Source organism: Symphodus melops (assembly GCF_947650265.1).
Source record: "Symphodus melops genome assembly, chromosome: 16".
NCBI lineage: Eukaryota > Metazoa > Chordata > Actinopteri > Labriformes > Labridae > Symphodus > Symphodus melops.
The window spans coordinates 18,728,168-18,743,051 of NC_136706.1; the positions used below are offsets into that span (position 1 = coordinate 18,728,168).

The following is a 14,884-nucleotide window of genomic DNA, read 5'->3' on the forward strand; positions in this document are numbered from 1 at the left end:
CAGCCAGATGTGTGTCAAAGTCGAGCTCCCAGAACAGCAGATTTCAATTCACGCAACTGGTTTCAGAACTGGCATCTATTCTTGGCGAAGGTTGTGTTATATATGTTCACATGTATCTTGAATAGTTTTATAGTGGATTCACATATTGATGTACAATCAATTTTCAGGTGATAAATTGGCAGTGTTGGGATGCATCGACACAATACATAGTAAAACAGGACAGCATAAAACTGATAACATACCATCAGCAATCAGGCAATAACAAGGATGCAAAAAAGTAGTTCCTTTATTATCTTCACTGTCATAGATTAAAATTGTAGTTATACATTACTAGAGGCATCAATAGTCTTAACGGACCACGTTTTAAATACGGTGTGGAAACATCAACTGCTGCAAATCCTTGTGCAGCTTATTGTACCATCACATACAGTAGCATTTATAATGTCTGCAGTAGTTTCAACAAACACTTTTTAAGTGACTTAATGCCTCAAATAATGCTTTCTTTTAAGCTGCAGCCTTTCAACACATCCAAGTACTTAAGTTGGTGCAGTCAGAGTCCAGTGTCAAATCAAAAGGTGGTTCCCCTGTTGTGAAGTGCTTTTTCAGAGCTGTGGTACACCATGGGAAGACGATACTTAAAACGGCACAAAAATGTTATGTCTAAGGTCCAGCTTCATTTCACAAAATTAGGACAGAACAAATCTGATGACATTTTATATTTTTTTACAACAAATATGACAATCATAATAATTATATTTGAATAGGCTAACCCTTTAACCCATCTAATGTGGAACACAGAAAAAAGGAGAAAGAGAAATCAATGCACATAAAATGTCAAGACAGAGCCAATCAAATAAGTATCCAATCTGGAGTCTGGACCTTTTGACCACCCAGAGCCTGAAGCACCAGCAACAGCAAGTCAGTCACTGTGCCAGGCTTTCACTCTGTGAAACAAAACCCTAATTCTCACAACTCTTGGAGGCAAACGCTGTAGTATGTAGTGCAGTAAGCAGTGAGTGTGTAAAGAAAACTGTGAGCATACATTTGTGACCGTTTAGTCTGCATGGTTTAATTAAAGAGGGGAGACATGTGAAGCGACTCAAAGAATACGATAACAGTATGACAGATGAATTAATAAAAGGTGTACACACAAAAATGTTTTTCTTAGAAAAATAAACACTAGAATGGCACAGGACAATAATGGGACATGCTAAATAAGTGCTGTTCACTTACTACCACAGAGCCAATGGGGGGGGGGGGTAGAAAAAAAACTGTGTCTGTATTCAGTTTTAAGGAAACTGCTTTACCAAAGTTACCCCAGAGGGAAGACAAGGGCAGGTGGCCTTGCAAATAACAAAATAAAACTATAAAGGAAAACAAAATAGTGTGGGGGGAAAAAAAAATTGGCACAATATCACTTAAACAACAAGGCGGGTGATTCTCTGCCAAAGATAGGCTGATGATGGGCAAGAGCAAGACTTCCTCTGTCCACATCTAGAACAAAGTGGCAAAGTTTGGTCACCCAGAAGCGACGGACAGGGATGCTGGTTGTCGTGGTTACCACAGATCACCCTGGATGAGCCTGAAAGGCTGCAGGTGGTACACGAGGTCACCCACGCCAGATCTCACATAAGCTCACCCTATAATTAGTTCACTTTATCCTGGAATATGTAGAGGTTGTTGGTTGTCGCCACAGCGATGATGTTGTCCTGGGGATGCCAGGCAGTGTGAAGGATCTTCTTGTTGAAGTCCAAACTGTCCACGCTGATTTCATCCTTCTTGCGTTTGCCTCCCGCACACACTTTGCGGGGCTTTAGGACCTGCATTGGCTTGCTGTTTTCGCGGGACGCCTCCAGAGTTACATCCCGCCTCTGGCCACGGTCGAACATCCGGAAGAAGTTGTTGTATGAGCCAGTCATCACCACACTGGAGGGGAAATATCAGAATGCTAAGTAAGCTTTAGACAGACCTTTGTCATGCTTAATAAGGACTTTTGACTCTTTTCCAAGGTTTTTTTGTCTACCCCCTCTACTCACTTGTCGTTGCCATTCCAGCAGCATTCAAACTTGTCGAAGATGCAGTCGTTCTCGTAGAGTGAGCACAGCTTGCTCCTCAGGTACTCATGAACCTGTGATAATCAAAAACAGGTTTGAAAGGCCCTTAACGCTCACACATCCACTCTGAGCTGACCTTTATTACAACTACAGATTTGGAGTTACTAATGAGATCAACCTTACACTCACATGTAATCCGTTGATATGCTCACCATATTGCCTAGCAGCTTATTACAATGAAGCATATTATCTATGCAGAAGTTGGAGTGAAACAAAACATTTATGGCACCTCTTAGTGGCCAATCCATGGAACTACAATGAATGATTCAATAAAGGAGCGGCCACATGGTTCATTTTTTAAGATCAATTTCTATTATTAAAAAGCACATTGTTTTATTATATAATCAACCACACAGTGTTCATTGAAATAAAAAGGAAACCCTGCATTAAGAGTTGAGACATACTGCCAAATGATTAAATAACACAAAGCCTGATGTAAATATTGCATGGACTGTTGGATGTTTGAATACTAGCTTTAAATCAATACTAACTTTATTCCAAAATATTATTAACCCCTCCTTGAATTAAAAGGCAAGGCAAGTTTTTTAGAATAGAAAGTTCAATTCAAGTGGTATGACACCCAAAGGGCTGCACAATATGACAAAAACCCAAAACGATTATAACTGGGTCTTTAAGTAATTTCTTGATTTCAAATCTAAACCTGCTTTACTCTTCACAATGGTTCCAGTGATGCTCTTCACACACATGGAGTAGGAGGAGCAACACATTCCTTCAGAAACGTAACACGTGTGGCTTGCAATTGTGTAACTCAACTATTTTGATCAAAGCTATGTTTAGTCTTCAAGACTAATTCCAAGATAGCTCAGTGTGTTGAGCAGACTGTGACTGACACAACTCCTCACTGTGCAGGTGTGGCCGCTACAATAGAACAATCAGTGCAGCAGCACACCTGCTCCCCTAACATCCTGTGATTGTGGCCACAGGTCCATATCTGTGATTGTGGTCACAGCTCCCCCTGGCCTTGGACATCATGCTGGTGCGTCTGTGACAGAAGCAGCGTCATCTATATATATTTTTACAGGCAGGGGACACGCAGACGGAGCATGCACAGTGGTCTTCCTGACTACCAATGGTGAGATCAGATATCCCTGCATGAAATGTTCAAGAAAGAGTCAAACAGGCAATAACACTCGTCAGCCTCAGGTTTTTAATGTAACTCATTCACATACATATATAATATATATATATATATATATATATATATATATATACACATATATATAGAAAGAGGGAAATTTATCCTGTGACTGTCTTCAGCGGAATTCTAACGGACTCCTGAAGGAATCATCAAGTCCAGACTCTTATCTGTCATCATGTTTATATCCATTTATCATCAATATTAAGCTATATGATTTTATGTAAAGTAATACATCACACATTAAATTGCGTGCGTGTGTGTGTTCACACAAACTCATCGATAATTGTGAGGACGATCCGAACCAGGCAGTCGAAAAAACAGGAGATTGTTGTGTGGCAACGGCATTCACTTAATATGGAAGACTATTTTCTGATGCAGTTGAAATGTATAAATATAACTGCAAAAAGAACGATTTCAAGTGTGATGATAAAAACATATTTGAAGTTATCCCTGATTAGGGATTCATTTAGTGAAACCTGATCAACAGATTGTCAAATCTAACTATTTATCTAATTTTTGTCTAGACTTGGACTTTTATTTACAGGATCCATAATGCCCTGCAGGACGGCAGTGTTTGCGCAGATTCAGACGCCACAGTCTACTCAGCTGTCAGACCACCAACAAACAAATAACCATTATTACCCTCTTTTGACATCCTATTCTAATATTTACTGTACTAAATTATTATATTCCAACAAAAACGGTCCTGCTGCCTCTGCTAAGGTCCACATGATCACAATATCCAGTGAACGATTGGATCCAATAAGATCCATTGATTGCTTCAACCTCGTCACAGCTGATTTCCACTGTATTTTATGTCACTATTCATTCCATATGAAGTTTTGTTCTTTTCTTAAACATGGTGGCCACACTTTGCCACTATTCAGAGTCTATAATAGCCACAGAGTTGAAAAGACGTGCCTGTCCCTGCTCTGCTCAGCCAATTGCAAGCGACTCTGCAGATGATTGACGTTTTTTGTAGCCAACAAAATTCTGGACGCGAGGATACGCTGCTTCAATCAATGCCTGTGGGCGACTTCTTGATTCAAAAACTAAAGAGATTGATCAGAAGTAGTTACTGTCAGAATTGCATTAAAAGTATTAATACTTTGATATTTACACGAAGAAACGCTAGAAGCCATGATTTGTAGAAATGTATTTAAAATTAGAGATTAAGCACCCCCTCATAGCTGGAATGGAATGATCCTTGTGTTCAACTGTGGGACTGAGGCTCATCCCTGTTAGCAACATGTTACTCCTGCATCCAAGAAGCTCTTTCCTTTTATCAATCAATCGATTTGAGGGTAGCCGTTACTTAGCTTGAGCTTCATCTGCATCAAAATGGTGCAAGAGCATGGCCATTCTAACCAGGTCTACGCCTATTATTGTGCAGCCCTGTTCCTGCTGATCTCCACAGTTTGGGTTGTGTAGCTTCAGGTCTGTGTTCTCACCTGATAAGTCTCCACTGGCCTGTTCTCCATGTTAAGATCCCAAATCTTCACAGACAAGTAGTCTCTGGTCATCATATAGCGTCCATTGTGGCTAAATTTAACATCAGAGATTGAGGATATGATCTCAGAGAAGAACGAGCGATTACTGGGGTCTTCTGGCTCCTCAAATACTGTAAAAGACAAAGAAATACATTGAAGCAAGGTGAAGTACAGAAGCATGCCCAGCAAGTCATTTTACTGTTTTCAATGAAGTTGTTTTTCTAAATACTGAAGATGTGCGAATAACAAAAAATCATGGCCTCCTCCCACAGTGTGTGCTCCCGTGATTGGTTGAAAATTGGAACTCCTGTCTCTTCAAATGCTTAGAATGAGGTGTAATTGTAGTTGACCAACATAAGGTAACTCATGTACATAAACAACCTTTCATGTTATAAAAAAGAAGACTGACCAAATGAGGTACTCACATTTGGATTGCTTATCACAGAGTGCCGAAGCCCTCATGTCACACAGGCGGATGGTTCCTTTGCTGCTGCTGTACACAAACGTGTTACACTGATGAGGATGAAACTCTGCTGCAGTGATCACCTCTGTGAGCTCCTCCATGTTGGCGGGTTTAATGTCAACGATATCTGAAGGGCACCGGGTTAAAAGAAGTAAACATCTGGCCGACTTGTTGGTGGAGAGCATTACAGTCTTTCAGCAGACAAACAACATTCTGCATAATAATCTTTGATCATGGCAAGTGAACGATTCGGTAAATAGAGCAATATTAAGACCACATTTAAAAATAACATTCAGACTTTTCAGCCTAATTATGAGTTTAACAAAAAAAGACCAAATGGCAGCTGGGATGCCCAGATGGATTTTTTTCGGCACGTCTTGTGTAGAAAGACATTTTGCCACTTACCCTCTTCTAGCCGTTTGTAGAGTTTGGAGTGTGAAGCTCCAGATCAGGTATTGAAAATACGTTTATGTTAGCATCTCCGTAATAAATAATTAAAAATTGTCATTTAAACAGGAAATAATCTAAAATCAGCCTGATCAACGTTGGTTGGTGGTTGGTTGGTGATCAAAACTGTTTTTAAGCCACATAATCGCACGTGTATTTAAGGATACTGAAGCTGCGGTCGGTGATCTCGAGGTGCCAAAGGTTGATGCGGAGGTCGTCTGCAGACAGGTAGGTCTCATTGTCACTGTTGACTGAGATAGAGTTGATATGGTAGGTGTGAGCGTTGGCAAACACCCTCCTTGGACTGGCTTCCACCATAAGGTCCATTGGTATTAAAACTGGTACCTGAGAAAAGAGTAGAAAGGATGTCATTTAAAACTCGAGGCAGACCTAAGAATCTCTGAAATCTCAGTGTGACACTTTTCATCCACAGTAGGGCTGAGTGATGTGGACCAAAACTCGTATCTCAATATTTTTCGCTGAATGGCGATACTCGATATGTTTTATATTAACAGCACAAGTTCATCATGTGCATGAAAATAAATCACCTGTACGTTTAAATAGTTTTCTGCATCAAAAAATAAAAACACTGTTTTGTTGTCCACTCCTTTTTTGAGTTCAGCTCAGAGAGAGAAAGCGACATGAGAAAGATAGTTTCTTTTTTTCATCTTCTTTTCTCGGCGGACTTGAAAACCAACTACGAGAATATCGTCGCATACTGTATCCCACTGTGTGCATTCACAAGTATTTTCGGGCATGGTACGGTGTTACAAGCCAGCAAACCAGCAGGGGAGGGGGAAGAAATTGTGCTCAGGCACGACACTCAACCTTCTAAAACCGTGCTTGATGTGAGTACAGAACACTTTATGTACACGTCTTTTACCAGTCATGGTCAATGGACTTGAGCTTGTGTATCGCTTTTCTCGTTTTCTGACTACTCAAAGCACTCGTCACACCTACCCATTCACACACAGAGGCTGCTTTGTAAAATGACCATCAGAAGTAACTAATCCCATTCATACAGAATTCATAAACGTGCTGCTTTCATACTGTAAAGAATATAGCAATAAGGCACTGTTAAAAATCTTGCTCAGGCGAGCTCCAGGGTCTGGTATTCAGCCTACTGGCCAAACGGCGACATCTACAGGCAAAAAGGTTGTCATTGGGGGGTATTGCAGGTGAGAAAGAGAGAGCTATGCCAATGTTACTATAACAAGAAAACCAGCATCTATATAATTCTTTAAACAATTCTTAAAACATGTTTTACTAAGTTCAACATACAATGCAAACACCTGAGTGTAAAGATCTTTTTCTGTTCTGTAACGATGCCCTGGTGTGGTTGAATAATTTCTGAACTGACCCGCAGTGACGTGATAGTGTTGGGATCTTTGTAGCGTCCATCCTCCTCCTTGAGATTATAGCCCTCTGGTCTTTTGTCCCGTTCACTGATTTTCCACAGCTTGATTGTCTTATCTGTTAATATGAAAGTCCAAAATGGAAATAAGAAAACATACACACACACACACACACAACTATACTTCAATGACCAAAAAGAAACGCACACATTTACAGGCTTGCATGTAAAAGTGTACAATATATTTTTCTGAAATGATTCATTCCAGTCCTTGTCCACATTGGACTGTGATATGTTAAAGAGATATAAATGGACGAATGGGTGAGATGCAGCGAGATTGAAAATAAAGTTAAAAAAGTCACTTCCTAATGTCACCAATTTGTGTTCAAATTTCACAATTTTTAAATTCAAATTTAAAGTAAGCACTATCGTTTCCCCTGAATGGGGATTGTGTCACTGCTTTAATATGCTGATGCTTTTTTTATGAGAGGAGGAAGGAAAGGAACCCATAGATATAACCCAGCTGCAAGTGTGCAACTCTTTGTTTCACATGGGGAGGGAGAGAGAGAGAGAGAGAGAGAGAGAGAGAGAGAGAGAGAGAGAGAGAGAGAGAGAGAGAGAGAGAGAGAGAGAGAGAGAGAGACGATGCTTCAGCCTCTCCCGCACCATAAAGCTAATGAAATGGAGACGGTCTCCCTGTGATGGAGCTTTGTTGTCTTTATTAATATTAATCTCCCATATTCCTGAACAATTGGCATTAATAGTCAAGTGTCCGCTCTTTGACTTGCATCGCCCATGCTATACCTATAGACTAAAATGACGTGCAGGACTCGTTTGCACATAAATGATCCCAAAGAGGATTTACAAAGACAGGTTGTAAAAAGTATGACAATCACCCAGAGCTGATCCACTAAAGAGGAAGATGACTAAGATGTATAATGGCAGCAGAAAGCCTGAATGTGAGATTGTTCTGATCTGCTGGTTTGCTTCACAAGATGGGCTTCTTTATTTTATTTTTTTTTATGTCTGGCAGTTAGTGATGTGAACAATGAAATGATAAAACTACAGCACTGACAGCCGTACTCAACAGTGCAGTATTAAACCTGTTAGGTCAGAGGATTTTAGAGTGGGCATAAGGAAGTGTAGAAGCCTTATTTTTCTTTCATTCTCTGAGCAGTGAAACCTCTGCATGGTGAGGGGGTGAAACATTGGTTTTAAAGAAAAGAAGCCTAATTGTCTTTTACAATGATTCACTAGTTACTAACTCATTACCGTAGAAAAAAAATTCACATTAGTTTGACGGGATAGTTAAAATGTGCCAGAGGGTTTGACAGGCAAAAAAGATTTTACTGTATTTGGTGGTTTGTTTGTTGGTCCCATAAATGTTCATAAATCTTTGAAATAAAACACATTATTCAAATTGCACGCAACCAAAACATTGTTCCACTTCACTCCCGCTGTTACAACTCCATCCTAGAGAAAACACTGGCATTTGTGTGTGAATATCTGGCTGTATACTCAATGACAAAGACTTCCTGACTTACCATTAGTTGACAACAAGAACTGGGCAGCATTCTTCTGAGGGAGCCAGCGAATCTTGTTGATCTTCTCTTCTATTTCCAAACTCTTCAGGTAGTCAAACTCGGGCTCATGGCTCTGGAAAGTGCTGTAAACATTGTATTCACTCCTGAACTGGGGCTGACTCTTATTCTGCCAGGCGAAATGTGTCAGAAAAAGACGAGAGGAAGAAGGAGACATGGGTGGAAAAGTCAATGATGATCAAATGTTCAACATTTGGCATTTTTTCTAATTCAAAACAGATGTATCCAGCTTTAAACTAGAAGTGACTTGAGCGACTTGGAGTGAGAAATAACTGACAGAGTGAGACATTTCACCAGTCACTATGTGACTCCACGCTCCTTTACTTAATGCTGTGAGAACAGTTTCTAGAATAAAATAAAATCAGGTTTTACACTTTAAAGTAGGGATGTAAAGATTAATTGTGACTCAGTTAAGAATCAATTCAAGTTCGAATCGCTGCTCTGACAAGAGCAAGACGCAGTGAGTGTCAGCAGCTGGAGAGTAGAGGCGGCTGGTTGTAATAAACAGGCGTTAACATGGCAGTGGAAGACTTTTTGCTTCCTGAGACAGAAAAATGAAAGAGGTGAGACGATAACAAACAAGACAAAAACGGTGCATACATCGCAACAAGACTGGGAACTACACAAATAACACAACCAACATGATGCAGCATTTAATGGACACCACAATGAGAAGCTCCATTCACCTCCTGATTCTCTCAGAATAAAATCGGGAGAAATTCGTATCATGAGTTGAGTGGTTACATCCCTACCTTTAAGTTATTGAGTTATGGTGGTGAGCTTTTCATAAAATGGATAATAACGGGGCATTAAACCAAACAGAAGACAAAATTGGAGCAGTACCTCTATTTCCTGCTGGAAAATGACTACGCGCCCACCCTTGTCTCCTGTGGCTAGCAGCTCCCCTGTGTGGTTAAACTCAACTGTGGAAATGATGTCAGCTGCAAAAAAAAGAAACAAACAGACAACATTACAGAGATTTGGGGGCGCCGGTGGTGCAGTGGCACTGCGCGTGTCCCCATGTACTGAGGCGCAGTCCTCGGGCGGGCGGCCTGTGGCAGACTTTCCCTCATGTCTTTCCCCCCCCCTGCTGACCTTATCCACTTTCCTCTCTCCACAATAAAGCCCGAAAAACAAAACTTAAAAAAACAAAACATTACAGACATTTAAAATAAAGGCTCCTTTAATTGGCGAGAACAGACACAAAAAGACTCTTCTCCAATACTTGAGAGAATGAGTCCATGCATCAGAGCGAGCGTGTAGGCCGGAGATGCAGAAGGATGTCAGAGCATGTAGAGCAGATGAAAAATGATCAGTAACCTAGTTCCACCCTCATCGCTCACTCAGACAGCATTATAGCTTCACCCAGCAGCACTATGTTGCTTCATAAACCAAATCCGTCTCTCACACACATACACACACTTACTTAACCCTTTGTTGCCCACTGGAGCAGAAAGACAATGCTGCCAAAGGTTGTATCATGATGTCTTTGTGTACATGGTGCTCCCTGAGGCCCAACGCAGGGGGGCGATACAATGGTATTAAAAGCATGTCTTCCTTAGAGGATGTACATGACATCTTCTGTAACAGCACTGAAGACTTCTCAATATCAGTCACATCATATTTAAGGGACAATGAATGGAGTGAATCTATGACTTCAATAGGTTTGCCTATAACTTAACGTAATGAGAAACACTCCTCACTCATTGAGGTGTGACTTGAAGGCAGAGGAGGACAAACCATTTTTGCATCACTCTGAAGAAAGCATTTCAAAGGGCTGAAACATGACAGACTGCCCATTTGATTATTTTGGGACCCAAAATAATGTTCTGCAGCACCATGTCGGCTCACTAAAGCACATAATAAAACACAATAAAAAGAAACTCAATATTGTTGATAAGCTCAGATAGAGAGATGAAGCATGACTCAGTGTTTCCCAGTGAACGACAGTGGAACCGTCACCCACACATACACCACTGCTTCCTTACATACCTGCTTGCTTGCTTACTGAATGACATTTTACAAGTTTCTATACATCATCACATAAGAAGGCCTGTAAGGACAGTACGTCACCCCAGGGTTAGTATATGAACAAGAGAAACGTAGTATAGGAGCACCTCACTCTCTCTTGTCTTTGTGCTTTTTTTTACAGAGTTTCTCAGAAGAGTGTCTGGAGAGCGTCCTCAAGGAAATCGTTGTTTCAAGCATTACATATAAAGAACACAAAATTATAAACAGGGTCACAAAATCCCTTGAGGGCTAAACATGTACGTCAGCAGTGAAACACTGGACAGGGGTGTTCATATGACTTCATGATCAGGTTAGAGAATGCTGTTTTATGGTGCTGATGAAGTCAAGCTGGTTTTTACCATTTTGCCCATTTTCATCAATGAGTGTGGACCACCCCTATACAACTGTTTTACAGCCTTTATGTGAGATAGATAGCAAGAGTTGTACTATTCTGCATTCATTTCAGCGAGTACTGGTTGGTCAAATGTGAAGTTAAAACACCTGAAACGATGAATAAAACGTAATGCAACTGCTTCCTTAGACTGAGACAAAGGAGCAAAAATACTGCTGCCATGATGACACGTCAGACTCCTGTGTCTACAAAGAATAAACTACTTTTGAGTGGGACAAACCATCTCTGGTAAAGGTTCTGTTCATTATCAGACATGTGGCCTGGTGAAGGTTCAGCACCAATTCATATAAAATGTTATCTCTAGACACTTAACAAAAGAGCAGCTAAAAGACTGTACTCTTTGTTATTAACATACAACGACCCAACTTGAATTCAGCATGAGCACTGAGCAACATTTAACAAAGTTAGTGGAGAGTCCATGTTGCAGACACTATCGTCTGCAGCTCTTCATCTACCCAGCTCCCTCTTGCTGATAAGTTTCACTCCCACATTTTTGGGGGTTTAATATTGATCCATACAGGGACTTAGTGGTCAGCAACCAACATCAGTGTCGAACACATCCTGTAGCAATAAGAGCTTGTGACAGACCAGTGAAAAGATAATCCAATGTGAAGCTGAAGTAGAAGAATTTGATATGCACAAGCACAAAATAACACAAAAAAAACACTAAAAGAAATAAATAAACAGACTTGTGTTATATTGGGGGGGGGGGGGGTATATTTCTGTTGGTTTAAGTGGGTGAGCCTGTTATGTCCTGCTGCAAGGACTTTAAGTTGAAATGAGCAACGTCACATCCAAATCACCTAGTTGTAATCAGGCAAATTAGGGAGTGGTTGAACGACTATGTGCATACTTTGCAATCTGTGTGTATGATCCAATCCAGCAATACGTTTTTAATGTTTCATAAACCATGCTTGTATAAATACTCAGTTTTGGGCAGTGTTCATACCTTCAGCCACGTCATCATCAATGGCTCCTTTCACCTGAGAGAAGCACCACTGCATGTCACCTCCAGGTCCTGCAGACATCAAAATAAACAACGCTGAATTTAACGTGTTCACACATGAAAGATCTCAATTCACATGTCCATAGTATAGTGGGGAGTTGGTTTTTTTTTCCTATGGCACATGCACACTTGTTGCAAAAGTAATGTGTGGTCTTACCTATGCACATATCCTTTAAACAATATCTTTAAGTGTAACTTTAAAGCCAAACAAAACCAACTTAGACAACTTTAATCAATTCAAGATTCCCTCAACGAATGAATGTTGATCATCTTTAAATCAATCAATTATGAATACATCCACGAAATCAAGTCCGATTTGTGTCTTGTTCAATGCAGATGTACTGTGGAGGGAAAATGAACTAATAATTATTTAAATATGGACTCAGCATCAGATCAGGACAACAGTAGCTGAATTTGGACTTTAACATCTTTTATTGTATGCCTGGCAGCTGTTACAACAGAAGGAGATGCTGTCTGCCAGGATCCTATGTTAAAAATACATCAAGAAATGACAGACTGCCTGTGTCGATCATGAACTCCATCAATCTCAACAGGTTTCAATAATCCTAATTTATTGCACAAGCCATTGAGATGAATTCCTTAAATTTTCACAGGAGACAATTTCAGTTATTGCACAATAAAAACTGGTCTGATTTGTCGAAAACAATGTCCAACACCTAGTGGAAGAGCTCTGCAGAATAATCAAGGACAGTTATGAGTCACCAAGACTTCATCATACACACAGGATACTGAAATGAATCATAATTTAAAAAAAAAAAAAAAAACAGGACAGGCTTAGTAGGTACTGGCCAAACAAAAATGCAGCACTCCCATTTCTTGTTCTCATTTGTTGCAGAAGAAAATGCACGTAGCAATGAGGTGTATTAATGATTAGATAATCTCAGTCACTTTAATATGAGGGTGATGTGCAATGCCTAAAGACCCCTGTTACACAGTACTTCCCCGCCCAAACCGTGTCAATGCACGCTTTAGTCAGTACTGACCTATATATACTTAATTCATTATAACAACCATCAACACATACAGCTACAAACGACTTCAGCCTTATGCTTTTTATAGGATCTCTTTAAGTATCAGCCGATGAATGAAATACTACGTGAGGATATATAGTTCACTCTGACAATCTGGGTCTGAGGGTGTGAATTCACACTTTCATATATTTATCACCCAACATTGACTCTCTCGGGTTTTCTCCCCTTTAAGCCAGAAAATGTTAATAGCACGCTATTTGACAGCTCGTTTAGTCTGCTGGAGGCCTGAAGTACTAGCCTGCATGTGGGCAATGTCAAAGTTTGAGCTAACGCTAGCACGCCGGGCTTGTCAAGCCAGTCATGGCATGTTTAAGAAATATGTGCAGTGAAGCGGAAACTGCCTGTTTACCTCTCACCATCTGCTTAATGTTAACCGTGGATAAAACAATATGAAGTCGCTTAGCAACCGTTACCCATACGACAAGTTGGCGAACGGATAGTTTAGCTGTTTAGCTAACACGGTATGCAGCGTTAGCTTGAATATTGGTCCCGGGCGGGTGATCACAGTAAACAGATTTCATTTGCTAGCCGCAGCTGGCTAGTTAGCTTTAGCCGGCAAACAGGCCAGATGGGCGATGACACTTGAGTTTGCTGGCTAGCCGACGTTAGCATTAGCTAAGTTTTGTTAGCGAGCTACCGCAAGCTGAGCTGAGCTGGCTTTATGCAACACATCCGTCTTCAAGAGCAGCAAAAGCACCACTGTGTCGTGTAGTTTTAAATGTGTAATGATTAAATTGAATTACCTGCCATGACGAGACAGACAGTGGAGCTTGCCTCAGTCAGTCACGATCCTGCTTCCCACTCCCACGCGCTGCTTCGTGGGATATAAACTTTTCCTTCCGCTGAATATCCGCTTACTGTCTGCACAAACCCGAATGACAGGCACTTAATTCAGAGTAGAATGTTTTTTTTTATTGCTCTCCGTTTCTTTCCCGCTTCTCTCGCTGCTGTTTTACTCAGTGTATCAGTCACTCTCCCCCTGTGTCTCTCCTGCCGCATCCCACAAGTCACTTTTCCCCACCCCTCTCTTGTCTTTTTCCGCACGAGAACCAAGCGGCACCCAAGGGTTTCTAGTCTCTTGATATCATCATCCTGTACCCACCTATAATACATCAGCAGTGCGCAATAGTGTTTATAGTTTGAGAGCGCCTATAGGGATGTAGACAGCATACAAGCATAATGTAGACTGATACACAATCAGTGATACGTTTACCTGATTTAAGTTAAGAGAGCTATTTTTAGTTCTTTGAAAAGAAAAGCTTTTCAGAAAAAAAGACCAATGTCCCTTTGTAAACATTTGTTTCATGAAGTAGCCAAGGACTATCCATTTCACCACGACCTCACAAAAGCCAACACTCTCCATTTCAATGGAGATCTTCAAAGTTGTGGTCCTTTAAATATGACTTTAGGTAGGCCTGTAGTGCAAAGACAGCTCTCTTCAACAAAACGATGACTACCTCTGTAAATAGGTTACATCCATTCACAAATATTACTGTCTAATATGCACTGTTATGCATTGTTGCACTAGAGAGCTGAATATCGTGTAACATTCAGATATGTTTAGATTATAGAGATAGGCTAGCCTACTTGATACTTGCCTAATTCTTACATGCATGTGCTTTATCAAATATTGGTAATCCTATCTGTATTTCAATATCCTGATACACTTGCTCTCTATCTGTAAGTATATTGGGTTAATGAAGTTTGTTCTGATTCTGATTTACTTCCCCCTAATTTGAACTGAATGAAAAAGGCACATGGGCTGGGTTGAAGTTC

General features: G+C 40.5%; 1 protein-coding gene across 2 annotated transcripts; it reads right to left on the reverse strand.

Annotated features, from left to right (window-relative positions):
- Positions 1-268: 268 nt before the first annotated feature.
- On the reverse strand, positions 269-14,190 carry ppp2r2ab (protein phosphatase 2, regulatory subunit B, alpha b). 2 transcript variants are annotated; one of them, XM_079363714.1, is made up of 10 exons: positions 13,852-14,190; positions 12,000-12,068; positions 9,472-9,569; positions 8,572-8,737; positions 7,034-7,146; positions 5,841-6,018; positions 5,189-5,353; positions 4,725-4,894; positions 2,037-2,128; positions 269-1,926 (listed from the first exon to the last, which is right to left on the reverse strand). In XM_079363714.1, the coding sequence occupies exons 1-10, from the start codon at positions 13,856-13,858 to the stop codon at positions 1,647-1,649; spliced, it is 1,338 nt and encodes a 445-aa protein (XP_079219840.1). In that variant the 5' UTR covers positions 13,859-14,190; the 3' UTR covers positions 269-1,646. The 2 variants fall into 2 exon arrangements, with proteins under 2 accessions (XP_079219840.1, XP_079219839.1); XM_079363713.1 differs by lacking the exon at positions 13,852-14,190 and adding an exon at positions 13,458-13,482.
- Between the last annotated feature and the right edge of the window lie 694 nt (positions 14,191-14,884).